Consider the following 20,242-nt stretch of genomic DNA (forward strand, 5'->3'; position numbering starts at 1 on the left):
AGACACAGAGACACACAGAGACACGGTGAGACACACAGAGACACACAGAGACACAGAGACACACAGAGACACACAGAGACACACAGAGACACACAGAGACACGGTGAGACACACAGAGACACACAGAGACACACAGAGACACGGTGAGACACACAGAGACACACAGAGACACAGAGACACACAGAGACACACAGAGACACACAGAGACACACAGAGACACGGTGAGACACACAGAGACACACAGAGACACACAGAGACACGGTGAGACACACAGAGACACACAGAGACACAGAGACACAGAGACACACAGAGACACGGTGAGACACACAGAGACACACAGAGACACAGAGACACACAGAGACACACAGAGACACACAGAGACACACAGAGACACGGTGAGACACACAGAGACACACAGAGACACGGTGAGACACGGTGAGACACACAGAGACACACAGAGACACAGAGACACGGTGAGACACACAGAGACACACAGAGACACAGAGACACGGTGAGACACACAGAGACACACAGAGACACACAGAGACACGGTGAGACACACAGAGACACACAGAGACACAGAGACACAGTGAGACACAGAGACACAGAGACACGGTGAGACACACAGAGACACAGAGACACGGTGAGACACACAGAGACACACAGAGACACGGTGAGACACAGAGACACAGAGACACACAGAGACACAGTGAGACACACAGAGACACACAGAGACACGGTGAGACACAGAGACACAGAGACACGGTGAGACACACAGAGACACAGAGACACGGTGAGACACACAGAGACACAGAGACACGGTGAGACACAGAGACACACAGAGACACGGTGAGACACAGAGACACACAGAGACACGGTGAGACACACAGAGACACACAGAAACACGGTGAGACACACAGAGACACACAGAGACACGGTGAGACACACAGAGACACACAGAGACACGGTGAGACACACAGAGACACACAGAGACACGGTGAGACACACAGAGACACAGAGACACGGTGAGACACAGAGACACGGTGAGACACAGAAATATAGAGACACGGACACATAGAGACACACAGAGACACACGGAGACACACAGAGACACGGTGAGACACACAGAGACACAGAGACACACAGAGACACGCAGAGACACGCAGAGACACGGTGAGACACACAGAGACACACAGAGACACGGTGAGACACACAGAGACACACAGAGACACACAGAGACACGGTGACAACGGTGAGATGGGAATGCAGAGTGAGTGAGTGGTGAGCGAGTGGTGAGTGAGTGGTGAGTGAGTGGTGAGAGACACACAGAGACACACAGAGACACACAGAGACACGGTGAGACACGGTGAGACACACAGAGACACACAGAGACACGGTGAGACACGGTGAGACACACAGAGACACGGTGAGACACACAGAGACACACAGAGACACACAGAGACACACAGAGACACGGTGACAACGGTGAGATAGGAATGCAGAGTGAGTGAGTGGTGAGTGAGTGAGTGAGTGGTGAGTGAGTGGTGAGCGAGTGAGTGGTGAGTGAGTGAGTGGTGAGTGAGTGGTGAGCGAGTGAGTGGTGAGTGAGTGAGTGGTGAGTGAGTGGTGAGCGAGTGAGTGGTGAGTGAGTGGTGAGTGAGTGGTGAGTGAGTGAGCGAGTGAGTGGTGAGTGAGTGGTGAGTGAGTGGTGAGTGAGTGAGCGAGTGAGTGGTGAGCGAGTGGTGAGTGAGTGGTAAGTGAGTGGTGAGCGAGTGGTGAGTGAGTGGTGAGTGAGTGAGTGAGTGGTGAGCGAGTGGGTGAGTGAGCGAGTGGTGAGTGAGTGAGTGGTTGAGTGAGTGGTGAGTGAGTGAGCGAGTGAGTGGTGAGTGAGTGGTGAGTGAGTGAGTGGTGAGTGAGTGAGTGGTGAGCGAGTGAGTGAGTGGTGAGTGAGTGGTGAGTGAGTGAGTGGTGAGCGAGTGAGTGAGCGAGTGAGTGGTGAGCGAGTGGTGAGTGAGTATTGAGCGAGTGAGTGGTGAGCGAGTGGTGAGCGAGTGAATGGTGAGTGGTGAGTGAGTGAGCGAGTGAGTGGTGAGTGAGTGGTGAGCGAGTGAGTGGTGAGTGAGTGAGTGAGTGGTGAGCGAGTGAGCGAGTGAGTGAGTGAGTGGTGAGCGAGTGAGTGGTGAGTGAGTGGTGAGCGAGTGAGTGAGTGGTGAGTGAGTGGTGAGTGAGTGGTGAGTGAGTGAGTGGTGAGTGAGTGGTGAGCCAGTGAGTGGTGAGTGAGTGGTGAGTGAGTGAGTGGTGAGTGAGTGGTGAGTGAGTGGTGAGTGAGAGAGTGGTGAGTGGAGAGTGAGTGGTGAGCGAGCGAGTGAGTGGTGAGTGAGTGGTGAGTGAGTGAGTGGTGAGTGAGTGGTGAGTGAGAGAGTGAGTGAGTGGTGAGTGAGTGGTGAGTGAGTGAGTGGTGAGTGAGTGGTGAGTGAGTGGTGAGCGAGTGGTGAGTGAGTGGTGAGCGCGTGGTGAGCGAGTGAGTGCGTGGTGAGCGAGTGAGTGAGAGAGTGGTGAGTGAGTGGTGAGCGAGTGGTGAGTGAGTGGTGAGCGAGTGAGTGGTGAGTGAGTGGTGAGTGAGAGAGTGAGTGAGTGGTGAGTGAGTGGTGAGTGAGTGGTGAGCGAGTGGTGAGTGAGTGGTGAGCGCGTGGTGAGCGAGTGAGTGAGTGGTGAGCGAGTGAGTGAGTGAGTGGTGAGCGAGTGGTGAGCGAGTGAGTGAGTGGTGAGTGAGTGAGTGAGTGGTGAGTGAGTGGTGAGTGAGTGATGAGCGAGTGGTGAGCGAGTGGTGAGCGAGTGAGTGAGTGGCGAGTGAGTGGTGAGTGAGTGGTGAGCGAGTGGTGAGCAAGTGGTGAGTGAGTGAGTGGTGAGTGAGTGGTGAGTGAGTGGCGAGTGAGTGGTGAGAGAGTGAGAGAGTGGTGAGTGAGTGGTGAGTGAGTGGTGAGTGAGTGATGAGCGAGTGGTGAGCGAGTGGTGAGTGAGTGAGTGGTGAGTGAGTGGTGAGTGAGTGGCGAGTGAGTGGTGAGAGAGTGAGAGAGTGGTGAGTGAGTGGTGAGTGAGTGGTGAGTGAGTGGTGAGCGAGTGAGTGGTGAGAGAGTGAGTGAGTGAGTGGTGAGTGAGTGGTGAGCGAGTGAGTGAGTGAGCGAGTGGTGAGCGAGTGGTGAGTGAGTGGTGAGTGAGTGGTGAGCGAGTGGTGAGTGAGTGGTGAGCGAGTGGTGAGTGAGTTAGCGAGTGAATGGTGAGTGAGTGGTGAGCGAGTGGTGAGCGAGTGGTGAGTGAGTGAGCGAGTGGTGAGCAAGTGAGTGGTGAGTGAGTGGCGAGTGAGTGGTGAGCGAGTGGTGAGCGAGTGGTGAGCGAGTGAGTGGTGAGTGAGTGGCGAGTGAGTGGTGAGTGAGTGGTGAGCGAGTGGTGAGCGAGTGGTGAGCGAGTGAGTGAGCGAGTGGTGAGTGAGTGAGTGGTGAGTGAGTGAGTGGTGAGTGAGTGGTGAGTGAGTGGTGAGCGAGTGAGTGAGAGAGTGAGTGAGTGAGAGAGAGTGAGAGAGTGAGTGAGTGAGTGGTGAGCGAGTGGTGAGTGAGTGGTGAGCGAGTGGTGAGTGAGTGGTGAGCGAGCGAGTGAGTGAGTGAGTGAGCGAGTGAGTGGTGAGTGAGTGGTGAGTGAGTGGTGAGCGAGTGAGTGAGAGAGTGAGTGAGTGAGAGAGAGTGAGAGAGTGAGTGAGTGAGTGGTGAGCGAGTGGTGAGTGAGTGGTGAGCGAGTGGTGAGTGAGTGGTGAGCGAGCGAGTGAGTGAGTGAGTGAGCGAGTGAGCGAGTGAGAGAGTGAGTGGTGAGTGAGTGAGCGAGTGAGTGGTGAGCGAGTGGTGAGCGAGTGGTGAGCGAGTGGTGAGCGAGTGAGTGAGTGAGCGAGTGAGTGAGCGAGCGAGTGAGTGGTGAGTGAGTGGTGAGCGAGTGGTGAGTGAGTGAGTGGTGAGCGAGTGAGTGAGCGAGTGAGTGGTGAGCGAGTGGTAAGTGAGTATTGAGCGAGTGAGTGGTGAGCGAGTGGTGAGCGAGTGAATGGTGAGTGAGTGGTGAGTGAGTGAGCGAGTGAGTGGTGAGTGAGTGGTGAGCGAGTGAGTGGTGAGTGAGTGAGTGAGTGGTGAGCGAGTGAGCGAGTGAGTGAGTGAGTGGTGAGCGAGTGAGTGGTGAGTGAGTGGTGAGCGAGTGAGCGAGTGAGTGAGTGGTGAGTGAGTGGTGAGTGAGTGGTGAGTGAGTGAGTGGTGAGTGAGTGGTGAGCCAGTGAGTGGTGAGTGAGTGGTGAGTGAGTGAGTGAGTGGTGAGTGAGTGGTGAGTGAGTGGTGAGTGAGAGAGTGGTGAGTGAGTGGTGAGTGAGTGGTGAGCGAGCGAGTGAGTGGTGAGTGAGTGGTGAGTGAGTGAGTGGTGAGTGAGTGGTGAGTGAGAGAGTGAGTGAGTGGTGAGTGAGTGGTGAGTGAGTGAGTGGTGAGTGAGTGGTGAGTGAGTGGTGAGCGAGTGGTGAGTGAGTGGTGAGCGCGTGGTGAGCGAGTGAGTGCGTGGTGAGCGAGTGAGTGAGAGAGTGGTGAGTGAGTGGTGAGCGAGTGGTGAGTGAGTGGTGAGCGAGTGAGTGGTGAGTGAGTGGTGAGTGAGAGAGTGAGTGAGTGGTGAGTGAGTGGTGAGTGAGTGGTGAGCGAGTGGTGAGTGAGTGGTGAGCGCGTGGTGAGCGAGTGAGTGAGTGAGTGGTGAGCGAGTGAGTGAGTGGTGAGCGAGTGGTGAGCGAGTGAGTGAGTGGTGAGTGAGTGAGTGAGTGGTGAGTGAGTGGTGAGTGAGTGATGAGCGAGTGGTGAGCGAGTGGTGAGCGAGTGAGTGAGTGGCGAGTGAGTGGTGAGTGAGTGGTGAGCGAGTGGTGAGCAAGTGGTGAGTGAGTGAGTGGTGAGTGAGTGGTGAGTGAGTGGCGAGTGAGTGGTGAGAGAGTGAGAGAGTGGTGAGTGAGTGGTGAGTGAGTGGTGAGTGAGTGGTGAGTGAGTGATGAGCGAGTGGTGAGCGAGTGGTGAGTGAGTGAGTGGTGAGTGAGTGGTGAGTGAGTGGCGAGTGAGTGGTGAGAGAGTGAGAGAGTGGTGAGTGAGTGGTGAGTGAGTGGTGAGTGAGTGGTGAGCGAGTGAGTGGTGAGAGAGTGAGTGAGTGAGTGGTGAGTGAGTGGTGAGCGAGTGAGTGAGTGAGCGAGTGGTGAGCGAGTGGTGAGTGAGTGGTGAGTGAGTGGTGAGCGAGTGAGTGAGTGAGCGAGTGGTGAGCGAGTGGTGAGTGAGTGGTGAGTGAGTGGTGAGCGAGTGGTGAGTGAGTGGTGAGCGAGTGGTGAGCGAGTGGTGAGTGAGTGAGCGAGTGGTGAGCAAGTGAGTGGTGAGTGAGTGGCGAGTGAGTGGTGAGCGAGTGGTGAGCGAGTGGTGAGCGAGTGAGTGGTGAGTGAGTGGCGAGTGAGTGGTGAGTGAGTGGTGAGCGAGTGAGTGAGAGAGTGAGTGAGTGAGAGAGAGTGAGAGAGTGAGTGAGTGAGTGGTGAGCGAGTGGTGAGTGAGTGGTGAGCGAGTGGTGAGTGAGTGGTGAGCGAGCGAGTGAGTGAGTGAGCGAGTGAGCGAGTGAGTGAGTGAGAGAGTGAGTGGTGAGTGAGTGAGCGAGTGAGTGGTGAGCGAGTGGTGAGCGAGTGGTGAGCGAGTGGTGAGCGAGTGGTGAGCGAGTGGTGAGTGAGTGGTGAGCGAGCGAGTGAGTGAGTGAGCGAGTGAGCGAGTGAGTGAGTGAGAGAGTGGTGAGTGAGCGAGTGAGTGGTGAGCGAGTGGTGAGTGAGTGGTGAGCGAGTGGTGAGCGAGTGGTGAGCGAGTGGTGAGCGAGTGAGAGAGTGAGAGAGTGAGCGAGTGGTGAGCGAGTGAGTGAGTGAGCGAGTGAGTGGTGAGTGAGCGAGTGAGTGAGTGAGCGAGTGAGTGGTGAGTGAGTGGTGAGTGAGTGAGCGAGTGAGTGGTGAGTGAGTGGTGAGTGAGTGGTGAGTGAGTGGTGAGCGAGTGGTGAGTGAGCGTGTGAGTGAGCGAGCGAGTGAGTGGTGAGCGAGTGAGTGGGTGAGCGAGTGAGTGGTGAGTGAGTGAGTGGGTGAGCGAGTGAGTGGTGAGTGAGTGGTGAGTGAGTGGTGAGCGAGTGGTGAGCGAGTGGTGAGCGAGTCCCTTGGGGTCACCTGCTCAAAGTCGAAGCGTTTCTCCAGGTAGCTCCTCAGCTGATCCGCATCTACAACACACAAACCACAGCACAGGGGAGGGAGATAAAGTGAGGGTGAGTGTGAGGGTGAGTGTGAGTGAGTGTGAGGGTGAGTGAGGGTGAGTGAGGGTGAGTGAGGGTGAGTGAGGGTGAGTGTGAGGGTGAGTGAGGGTGAGGGTGAGTGAGTGAGAGGGTGAGTGTGAGTGTGAGGGTGAGTGTGAGGGTGAGTGTGAGGGTGTGTGAGTGAGTGTGTGAGTGAGTGTGTGAGTGAGTGAGTGTGTGAGTGAGTGTGAGTGAGTGTGTGAGTGAGTGTGTGAGTGAGTGTGAGTGAGTGTGTGAGTGAGTGAGTGAGTGTGTGAGTGAGTGTGAGTGAGTGAGTGTGTGAGTGAGTGTGTAAGTGAGTGAGTGTGTGAGTGTGAGTGAGTGTGTGAGTGAGTGTGTAAGTGAGTGAGTGTGTGAGTGTGAGTGAGTGTGTGAGTGTGTAAGTGAGTGTGAGTAAGTGTATGAGTGAGTGTGTAAGTGAGTGTGTAAGTGAGTGTATGAGTGTGTGTGTGAGTGAGTGTGTGTGAGTAAGTGAGAGCGAGTGTGTGAGTGTGTAAATGAGTGTGTGAGTGAGTGTGAGTGAGTGTGTGAGTGAGTGTGTGAGTGTGTGAGTGAGTGAGTGTGTGAGTGTGAGTGAGTGTGAGTGTGTGAGTGAGTGTGTGAGTGAGTGTGAGTGTGTGAGTGTGTAAGTGAGTGCTTAAGTGTGTAAGTGAGTGTGTAAGTGTGTAAGTGAGTGTGTAAGTGAGTAAGTGTGTAAGTGAGTGTGTAAGTGTGTGAGTGTGTAAGTGTGTACGTGAGTGTGTGTGTGAGTGTGTAAGTGAGTGAGTGTGTGAGTGTGTGTGTGAGTGAGTGTGTAAGTGTGTGAGTGTGTAAGTGAGTGTCTAAGTGTGTAAGTGAGTGTAAGTGAGTGTGTGAGTGAGTGTGTAAGTGAGTGTGTAAGTGTGTGAGTGTGTGAGTGTGTAAGTGTGTGAGTGAGTGTGTAAGTGAGTGTCTAAGTGTGTAAGTGAGTAAGTGAGTGTGTAAGTGAGTGTCTAATTGTGTAAGTGAGTCTGTAAGTGAGTGTGTAAGTGAGTGCCTAAGTGAGTGTGTAAGTGTGTAAGTGAGTGTGTAAGTGTGCAAGTGAGTGTCTAAGTGAGTGTATGAGTGAGTGTGTAAGTGTGTAAATGAGTGTCAGGGTGTTACCGATGGAGTCCTCTTTGCAGACCTCCACCTTGGCCTTCACCTGGTCCAGCAGCCCCTTCCTTGCCTGCAACCACACACACAACCACTCACACAACCACTCACACAACCACTCACACAACCACTCACACAACCACTCACACAACCACTCACACAACCACTCACACAACCACACAGCACAACCACTCACACAACCACTCAGCACAACCACTCAGCACAACCACTCACACAACCACTCACACAACCACTCACACAACCACTCACACAACCACTCACACAACCACTCAACACAACCACTCAACACAACCACTCACACAACCACTCACACAACCACTCACACAACCACTCACAACCACACACAACCACTCACACAACCACACACACAACCACTCACACAACCACTCACACAACCACTCACACAACCACTCAGCACAACCACTCAGCACAACCACTCACACAACCACTCACAACCACACACAACCACTCACACCACACACACAACCACTCACACAACCACTCAGCACAACCACTCACACAACCACTCACACAACCACTCACGCAACCACTCACACAACCACACAGACAACCACACACACAACCACTCACACAACCACTCACACAACCACACAGAACAACCACTCACACAACCACTCACACAACCACTCACACAACCACTCACACAACCACTCACACAACCACTCACATAACCACTCACACAACGACTCACACAACCACTCACACAACCACTCACACAACCACACTCACACAACCACTCACACAACCACTCACACAACCACTCACACAACCACTCACACAACCACTCACACAACCACTCAGCGCAACCACTCACACAACCACTCACACAACCACACACACAACCACTCACACAACCACACAGCACAACCACTCACACAACCACTCACACAACCACACAGCACAACCACTCACACAACCACTCACACAACCACTCACACAACCACTCAGCACAACCACACAGACAACCACACACACAACCACTCACACAACCACTCACACAACCACTCACACAACCACTCACACAACCACTCACAACCACTCACACAACCACTCACACAACCACTCACACAACCACTCACACAACCACTCACACAACCACTCAGCGCAACCACTCAGCGCAACCACTCACACAACCACTCACACAACCACACACAAGCACTCGCACAACCACACGCACAACCACTCGCACAACCACTCGCACAACCACTCACACAACCACTCACACAACCACTCACACAACCACTCACACAACCACACTCACAACCACTCACACAACCACTCACACAACCACTCACACAACCACTCACACAACCACTCACACAACCACTCACACAACCACTCACACAACCACTCACACAACCACTCACAAAACCACACACACAACCACTCACACAACCACTCACACAACCACTCACACAACCACTCACACAACCACTCACACAACCACTCACACAATCACACAACACAACCACTCACACAACCACTCACACAACCACTCACACAACCACTCACACAACCACTCAACACAACCACTCAACACAACCACACACAACCACTGACACAACCACTCACACAACCACTCACACAACCACTCACACAACCACTCACACAACCACACACACAACCACTCACAACCACTCACACAACCACTCACACAACCACACACACAACCACTCACACAACCACTCACACAACCACTCACACAACCACTCACACAACCACAAACAACCACTCACACAACCACGCACACAACCACTCACACAACCACTCACACAACCACTCACACAACCACTCACACAACTACTCACACAACCACTCACACAACCACTCACACAACCACTCACACAACCACTCACACAACCACACACACAACCACTCACACAACCACAAACAACCACTCACACAACCACGCACACAACCACTCACACAACCACTCACACAACCACTCACACAACCACTCACACAACTACTCACACAACCACTCACACAACCACTCACACAACCACTCAGTGCAACCACTCACACAACCACTCACACAACCACTCACACAACCACTCAACGCAACCACTCACACAACCACTCACACAACCACTCACACAACCACTCACACAACCACACACACAACCACTCACACAACCACTCACACAACCACACACACAACCACTCACACAACCACAAACAACCACTCACACAACCACTCACACAACCACTCACACAACCACACAGCACAACCACTCACACAACCACTCACACAACCACTCAACACAACCACTCACACAACCACTCACACAACCACACACACAACCACTCACACAACCACTCAACACAACCACTCACACAACCACACACACAACCACTCACACAACCACTCACACAACCACTCACACAACCACTCACACAACCACACTCACACAACCACTCACACAACCACTCACACAACCACTCACACAACCACTCACACAACCACACAACACAACCACTCACACAACCACTCACACAACCACTCACACAACCACTCACACAACCACTCAGCACAACCACTCACACAACCACTCACACAACTACTCACACAACCACTCACACAACCACTCACACAACCACTCAACACAACCACTCACACAACCACACACACAACCACTCACACAACCACTCACACAACCACTCACACAACCACTCACACAACCACACTCACACAACCACTCACACAACCACTCACACAACCACTCACACAACCACTCACACAACCACACAACACAACCACTCACACAACCACTCACACAACCACTCACACAACCACTCACACAACCACTCAGCACAACCACTCACACAACCACTCACACAACCACTCACACAACCACTCACACAACCACTCACACAACCACTCACACAACCACTCACACAACCACTCACACAACCACACAACACAACCACTCACACAACCACTCACACAACCACACTCACACAACCACTCACACAACCACTCACACAATCACTCACACAACCACTCACACAACCACTCACACAACCACTCACACAACCACTCACACAACCACTCACACAACCACTCACACAACCACTCACACAACCACTCACAACCACTCACACAACCACTCACACAACCACTCACACAACCACTCACACAACCACTCACACAACCACTCAGCACAACCACTCACACAACCACTCAGCACAACCACTCACACAAACACTCAACACAACCACTCACACAACCACTCACACAACCACTCACACAACCACTCACACAACCACTCACACAACCACTCAACACAACCACTCACACAACCACACACACAACCACACAGCACAACCACTCAAACAACCACTCACACAAACACTCAACACAACCACTCACACAGCCACTCACACAACCACTCGCACAACCACTCAGCACAACCACTCACACAACCACTCACACAACCACTCACACAACCACTCAGCACAACCACTCACACAACCACTCACACAACCACTCACACAACCATTCACACAACCACTCACACAACCACTCACACAACCACTCACACAACCACTCACACAACCACTCACACAACCACACAGCACAACCACTCACACAACCACTCACACAACCACACACACAACCACTCACACAACCACTCACACAACCACTCACACAACCACTCACACAACCACTCACACAACCACTCACACAACCACTCAGCACAACCACTCACACAACCACTCAGCACAACCACTCACACAACCACTCAACACAACCACTCACACAACCACTCACACAACCACTCATACAACCACACACACAACCACTCACACAACCACTCAGCACCTGTGGCTCCTGTTCGCCTCCCTGGACCACGGAGGGCACCGATAGCTTCAGCTCCGATTCCGGACCTCCGGAATCCGGGATCGCGGCAGGAGTGCCGCCGTTATTCCCAGCGCCGGATCCCGGAGTGCCGGATCCCGGAGCGCCGGATCCCGGAGTGCCGGATTTCACAGCCTCGGTATCCATGGCACCGGATTCCGGAGTGCCGGATTGCAGAGCACTGGATCCCGGAGCCTCGGAGTGCGGAGAGGCGGATTCCGGAGCGCCGGATCCCGGAGTGCCGGACCCCGGAGCCTCGGTATCCATGGCGCCGGATTCCGGAGTGCCGGATTTCACAGCCTCGGACACCGGAGAGACGGATCCCGGAGCCTCGGACTGCAGAGCCGCGGATTCCGAAGCGCCGGATTCCGGAGTGCCGGCTTTCACAACCTCGGTATCCATGGCACCGGATTCCAGAGCTCCGGATTCCGGAGCGCCGGATTTCACAGCATCGGTATCCACGGCACCGGATTCCGGAGCGCCGGATTTCGCAGCCTCGGTCTCCACGGCACCGGATCCCGGCGCCGGCGCTCCGGCGGGAACTTCCGTGGTGTCTTGGGCCTTGAGCCGCTGGTAGTGCAGGCAGGGGATGGCGCGCAGAGGCGGATCGTGTTTCTGTGGGGGGGGGGCACGAGGGGGGGGGCACGGGAGGGGGGGGGCATGGGGGGGGTAAGAGGGGGGCAGGCTTCAAGGCCAGAAGGCTATGACTATGGGCTATGGCTATGGGCTATGGCTATGGGCTATGGCTATGGGCAATGACTATGGGCTATGACTATGGGCTATGGCTATGGGCTATGGCTATGGGCTATGACTATGGGCTATGACTATGGGCTATGGCTATGGGCAATGACTATGGGCTATGACTATGGGCTATGACTATGGGTTATGACTATGGGCTATGACTATGGGCTATGACCATGGGCTATGACTATGGGTTATGACTATGGGCTATGGCTATGGGCAATGACTATGGGCTATGGCTATGGGCTATGGCTATGGGCTATGGCTATGGGCTATGGCTATGGGCAATGACTATGGGCTATGACTATGGGCTATGGCTATGGGCTATGGCTATGGGCTATGACTATGGGCTATGACTATGGGCTATGGCTATGGGCAATGACTATGGGCTATGACTATGGGCTATGACTATGGGTTATGACTATGGGCTATGACTATGGGCTATGGCTATGGGCTATGACTATGGGTTATGACTATGGGCTATGGCTATGGGCAATGACTATGGGCTATGGCTATGGGCTATGGCTATGGGCTATGGCTATGGGCTATGGCTATGGGCAATGACTATGGGCTATGACTATGGGCTATGGCTATGGGCTATGGCTATGGGCTATGACTATGGGCTATGACTATGGGCTATGGCTATGGGCAATGACTATGGGCTATGACTATGGGCTATGACTATGGGTTATGACTATGGGCTATGACTATGGGCTATGGCTATGGGCTATGACTATGGGTTATGACTATGGGCTATGGCTATGGGCAATGACTATGGGCTATGGCTATGGGCAATGACTATGGGTTATGACTATGGGCTATGACTATGGGCTATGGCTATGGGCTATGGCTATGGGCTATGACTATGGGCTATGACTATGGGCTATGGCTATGGGCAATGACTATGGGCTATGACTATGGGCTATGACTATGGGCTATGGCTATGGGCTATGTCTATGGGCTACGACTATGGGCTATGACTATGGGCTATGACTATGGGCTATGGCTATGGGCTATGGCTATGGGCTATGGCTATGGGCTATGGCTATGACTATGGGCTATGACTATGGGCTATGGCTATGGGCTATGGCTATGGGCTATGGCTATGACTATGGGCTATGACTATGGGCTATGGGCTATGACTATGGGCTATGGCTATGGGCTATGGCTATGGGCTATGACTATGGGCTATGGCTATGGGCTATGACTATGGGATATGGGCTATGACTATGGGCTGTGACTATGGGCTATGACTATGGGCTATGTCTATGGGCTACGACTATGGGCTATGACTATGGGCTATTACTATGGGCTATGACTATGGGCTATGACTATGGCTATGGGCTATGGCTATGGGCTATGGCTATGGGCTATGGCTATGACTATGGGCTATGACTATGGGCTATGGCTATGGCTATGGGCTATGGCTATGGGCTATGACTATGGGCTATGACTATGGGCTATGACTATGGGCTATGACTATGGCTATGGGCTATGGCTATGGGCTATGGCTATGACTATGGGCTATGGGCTATGACTATGGGCTATGACTATGGGCTATGGCTATGGGCTATGGGCTAGGACTATGGGCTATGGCTATGGGCTATGACTATGGGCTATCGGCTATGACTATGGGCTGTAACTATGGGCTATGACTATGGGCTATGGCTATGGGCTATTACTATGACTATGGGCTATGACTATGGACTATGACTATGGGCTATGACTATGGGCTATGACTATGGGCAATGACTATGGGCTATGACTATTGGCTATGGGCTATGACTATGGGCTATGACTATGGGCTATGACTATGGGCTATGACTATGGGCTATGACTATGGGCTATGACTATGGGCTATGACTATGGGCTATGACCATGGGCTATGGGCTATGACTATGGGCTATGGCTATTGCTATGAGCTATGGCTATGGGCTATGAATATGGGCTATGGCTATGGGCTATGGCTATGGGCTATGACTATGGGCTATGGGTATGGGCTATGACAATGACTATGGGCTATGACAATAGGCTAAGGTTATGGGCTATGGCTATGGACTATGGCTATGGGCTATGCCTATGGGCTATGGCTATGACTATGGGCTATGACTATGGGCTATGGCTATGGGCTATGACTATGGGCTATGGCTATGGCTATGGGCTATGGCTATGACTATGGGCTATGGCTATGAGCTATGACTATGGGCTATGACTATGGGCTATGGCTATGAGCTATGACTATGGGCTATGGCTATAGGCTATGGCTATGGGCTATGGCTATGACTATGGGCTATGGCTATGGGCTATGACTATGGGCTATGGCTATGACTATGGGCTATGGCTATGGGCTATGACTATGGGCTATGGCTATGGGCTATGACTATGGGCTGTGGCTATAGGCTATGACTATGGGCTATGGCTATTGCTATGAGCTATGGCTATGGGCTATGACTATGGGCTATGGCTATGGCTAATGGGCTATGGCTATGACTATGACTATGGGCTATGACTATGGCTATGGGCTATGACTATGGGCTATGGCTATGGGCTATGACTATGGGCTATGGCTATGAGCTATGACTATGGGCTATGACTATGGGCTATGGATATGAGCTATGACTATGAGCTATGACTATGGGCTATGACCATGGGCTATGACTATGACTATCGGCTATGACTATGGGCTATGACTATGGCTATGGCCTATGACTATGGGCTATGGCTATGAGCTATGACTATGAGCTATGACTATGGGCTATGACTGGGCTATAACTGAGCTATGACTATGGGCTATGGCTGTGGGCTATGGCTATGGGCAATGACTATGGGCTATGACAATGGGCTATGACTATGGGCTATGGGCTATGACTATGGGCTATGACTATGAGCTATGACTATGGGCTATGACTATGGGCTATGACTATGGGCTATGGCTATGGGCTATGACTATGGGCTATGACTATGGGCTATGACTATGGGCTATGGGCTATGACTATGGGCTATGACTAGGGCTATGGGCTATGGCTATGGGCTATGACTATGGGCTATGGCTATGGGGTATGACTATGACTATGGGCTATGACTATGGGCAATGACTATGGGCTATGACTATTGGCTATGGGCTATGACTATGGGCTATGGCTATGAGCTATGACTATGGGCTATGACTATGGGCTATGACTATGGGCTATGACTATGGGCTATGACTATGGGCTATGACCATGGGCTATGACTATGGGCTATGACTATGGCTATGGGCTATGACTATGGGCTATGGCTATGAGCTATGACTATGGGCTATGACTGTGGGCTATGACTATGGGCTATGACTATGGGCTATGACTATGGGCTATGACCATGGGCTATGACTATGGGCTATGACTATGGCTATGGGCTATGACTATGGGCTATGGCTATGAGCTATGACTATGGGCTATGACTGTGGGCTATGACTATGGGCTATGACTATGAGCTATGGGCTATGGCTGTGGGCTATGGCTATGGGCAATGACTATGGGCTATGACTATGGGTTATGACTATGGGCTATGACTATGGGCTATGACTATGGCTATGGGCTATGACTATGGGCTATGGCTATGAGCTATGACTATGGGCTATGACTATGACTATGGGCTATGACTATGGGCTATGACTATGAGCTATGACTATGGGCTATGACTATGGGCTATGACTATGGGCTATGGCTATGAGCTATGACTGTGGGCTATGGCTATGGGCTATGGGCTATGGCTATAGGCTATGGGCTATGGCTATGACTATGGGCTATGGCTATGGGCTATGACTATGGGCTATGGCTATGGGCTATGACTATGGGCTACGGCTATGACTATGGGCTATGACTATGGGCTATGGCTATGGGCTATGACTATGGGCTATGATTATGGGCTATGACTATGGGCTATGGCTATGGGCTATGACTATGGGCTATGACTAGGGCTATGGGCTATGGCTATGGGCTATGACTATGGGCTATGGCTATGGGGTATGACTATGACTATGGGCTATGACTATGGGTAATGACTATGGGCTATGACTATTGGCTATGGGCTATGACTATGGGCTATGGCTATGAGCTATGACTATGGGCTATGACTATGGGCTATGACTATGGGCTATGACTATGGGCTATGACTATGGGCTATGACCATGGGTTATGACTATGGGCTATGACTATGGCTATGGGCTATGACTATGGGCTATGGCTATGAGCTATGACTATGGGCTATGACTGTGGGCTATGACTATGGGCTATGACTATGAGCTATGACTATGGGCTATGGCTGTGGGCTATGGCTATGGGCAATGACTATGGGCTATGACTATGGGTTATGACTATGGGCTATGACTATGGGCTATGACTATGGCTATGGGCTATGACTATGGGCTATGGCTATGAGCTATGACTATGGGCTATGACTATGACTATGGGCTATGACTATGGGCTATGACTATGAGCTATGACTATGGGCTATGACTATGGGCTGTGGCTATGGGCTATGACTATGGGCTATGGCTATTGCTATGAGCTATGGCTATGGGCTATGACTATGGGCTATGGCTATGGCTAATGGGCTATGGCTATGGCTAATGGGCTATGGCTATGACTATGACTATGGGCTATGACTATGGCTATGGGCTATGACTATGGGCTATGGCTATGGGCTATGACTATGGGCTATGGCTATGAGCTATGACTATGGGCTATGACTATGGGCTATGGATATGAGCTATGACTATGGGCTATGACTATGGGCTATGACCATGGGCTATGACTATGACTATCGGCTATGACTATGGGCTATGACTATGGCTATGGCCTATGACTATGGGCTATGGCTATGAGCTATGACTATGAGCTATGACTATGGGCTATGACTATGGGCTATAACTGAGCTATGACTATGGGCTATGGCTGTGGGCTATGGCTATGGGCAATGACTATGGGCTATGGCTATGGGCTATGGCTATGGGCTATGACTATGGGCTATGACAATGGGCTATGACTATGGGCTATGACTATGGGCTATGACTATGAGCTATGACTATGGGCTATGACTATGGACTATGACTATGGGCTATGGCTATGGGCTATGACTATGGGCTATGACTATGGGCTATGACTATGGGCTATGGGCTATGACTATGGGCTATGACTAGGGCTATGGGCTATGGCTATGGGCTATGACTATGGGCTATGGCTATGGGCTATGACTATTGGCTATGGGCTATGACTATGGGCTATGGCTATGAGCTATGACTATGGGCTATGACTATGGGCTATGACTATGGGCTATGACTATGGGCTATGACTATGGGCTATGACCATGGGCTATGACTATGGGCTATGACTATGGCTATGGGCTATGACTATGGGCTATGGCTATGAGCTATGACTATGGGCTATGACTGTGGGCTATGACTATGGGCTATGACTATGAGCTATGGGCTATGGCTGTGGGCTATGGCTATGGGCAATGACTATGGGCTATGACTATGGGTTATGACTATGGGCTATGACTATAGCTATGGGCTATGACTATGGGCTATGGCTATGAGCTATGACTATGGGCTATGACTATGACTATGGGCTATGACTATGGGCTATGACTATGAGCTATGACTATGGGCTATGACTATGGGCTATGACTATGGGCTATGGCTATGAGCTATGACTGTGGGCTATGGCTATGGGCTATGGCTATGGGCTATGGCTATAGGCTATGGGCTATGGCTATGACTATGGGCTATGGCTATGGGCTATGACTATGGGCTATGGCTATGGGCTATGACTATGGGCTACGGCTATGACTATGGGCTATGACTATGGGCTATGGCTATGGGCTATGACTATGGGCTATGATTATGGGCTATGACTATGGGCTATGGCTATGGGCTATGACTATGGGCTATGACTAGGGCTATGGGCTATGGCTATGGGCTATGACTATGGGCTATGGCTATGGGGTATGACTATGACTATGGGCTATGACTATGGGCAATGACTATGGGCTATGACTATTGGCTATGGGCTATGACTATGGGCTATGGCTATGAGCTATGACTATGGGCTATGACTATGGGCTATGACTATGGGCTATGACTATGGGCTATGACTATGGGCTATGACTATGGCTATGGGCTATGACTATGGGCTATGGCTATGAGCTATGACTATGGGCTATGACTGTGGGCTATGACTATGGGCTATGACTATGAGCTATGACTATGGGCTATGGCTGTGGGCTATGGCTATGGGCAATGACTATGGGCTATGACTATGGGTTATGACTATGGGCTATGACTATGGGCTATGACTATGGCTATGGGCTATGACTATGGGCTATGGCTATGAGCTATGACTATGGGCTATGACTATGGGCTATGACTATGGGCTATGACTATGAGCTATGACTATGGGCTATGACTATGGGCTATGACTATGGGCTATGGCTATGAGCTATGACTGTGGGCTATGGCTATGGGCTATGGGCTATGGCTATAGGCTATGGGCTATGGCTATGACTATGGGCTATGGCTATGGGCTATGACTATGGGCTATGGCTATGGGCTATGACTATGGGCTACGGCTATGACTATGGGCTATGACTATGGGCTATGGCTATGGGCTATGACTATGGGCTATGGCTATTGCTATGAGCTATGGCTATGGGCTATGACTATGGGCTATGGGCTATGACTATGGGCTATGGGTATGGGCTATGACTATGACTATGGGCTATGACTATGGGCTATGGCTATGGGCTAAGGCTATGGGCTATGGCTATGGGCTATGGCTATGACTATGGGCTATGACTATGGGCTATGGCTATGGTCTATGACTATGGGCTATGACTATGGGCTATGGCTATGGGCTATGGCTATGGGCTATGGCTATGGGATATGGCTATGGGCTATGGCTATGACTATGGGCTATGGCTATGGGCTATGACTATGGGCTATGGCTATGGCTATGAGCTATGACTATGGGCTATGAGCTATGACTATGGGCTATGGCTATGGGCTATGGCTATGGGCTATGGCTATGGGCTATGGCTATAGGCTATGGCTATGGGCTATGGCTATGACTATGGGCTATGGCTATGGGCTATGACTATGGGCTATGGCTATGGGCTATGACTATGGGCTATGGCTATGGGCTATGGCTAGGACTATGGGCTATGGCTATGGGCTATGACTATGGGCTATGACTATGGGCTATGGCTATTGCTATGAGCTATGGCTATGGGCTATGAATATGGGCTATGGCTATGGGCTATGGCTATGGGCTATGCCTATGGGCTATGGCTATGACTATGGGCTATGACTATGGGCTATGGCTATGGGCTATGACTATGGGCTATGGCTATGGCTATGGGCTATGACTATGGGCTATGGCTATGGGCTATGACTATGGGCTATGAGCTATGACTATGGGCTATGACTATGGGCTATGGCTATGAGCTATGACTATGGGCTATGGCTATAGGCTATGGCTATGGGCTATGGCTATGACTATGGGCTATGGCTATGGGCTATGACTATGGGCTATGGCTATGACTATGGGCTATGGCTATGGGCTATGACTATGGGCTATGGCTATGGGCTATGACTATGTGCTGTGGCTATGGGCTATGACTATGGGCTATGGCTATTGCTATGAGCTATGGCTATGGGCTATGACTATGGGCTATGACTATGGGCTATGGCTATGGCTAATGGGCTATGACTATGGGCTATGGCTATGACTATGGGCTATGACTATGGCTATGGGCTATGACTATGGGCTATGGCTATGGGCTATGACTATGGGCTATGGCTATGAGCTATGACTATGGGCTATGACTATGGGCTATGGATATAAGCTATGACTATGGGCTATGACTATGGGCTATGACCATGGGCTATGACTATGACTATCGGTTATGACTATGGGCTATGACTATGGCTATGGCCTATGACTATGGGCTATGGCTATGAGCTATGACTATGGGCTATGACTATGGGCTATGACTATGGGCTATAACTGAGCTATGACTATGGGCTATGGCTGTGGGCTATGGCTATGGGCAATGACTATGGGCTATGGCTATGGGCTATGGCTA

General features: G+C 51.5%; 1 protein-coding gene across 1 annotated transcript in view; it reads right to left on the reverse strand.

The window, feature by feature from the left end:
* LOC142908248 (uncharacterized) overlaps window positions 1–20,242 on the reverse strand; it is a 128,077-nt gene that overhangs the window by 25,091 nt on the left and 82,744 nt on the right. The window contains exons 4-6 of the mRNA XM_076058640.1: window positions 11,342–11,992; window positions 7,483–7,546; window positions 6,239–6,288 (exon numbers count right to left, since the gene is read on the reverse strand). Of these exons, the coding sequence (XP_075914755.1) occupies window positions 6,239–6,288; window positions 7,483–7,546; window positions 11,342–11,992 (765 nt within the window). The remainder of the gene's footprint in view (window positions 1–6,238; window positions 6,289–7,482; window positions 7,547–11,341; window positions 11,993–20,242) is intronic.

The sequence above is a fragment of the Petromyzon marinus genome (genome assembly GCF_048934315.1).
Source record: "Petromyzon marinus isolate PM22_M1 ecotype Great Lakes invasive population chromosome 77 unlocalized genomic scaffold, UKy_Petmar_22M1.pri1.0 chr77_unloc.4, whole genome shotgun sequence".
Classification (NCBI taxonomy): Eukaryota; Metazoa; Chordata; class Hyperoartia; order Petromyzontiformes; family Petromyzontidae; genus Petromyzon; species Petromyzon marinus.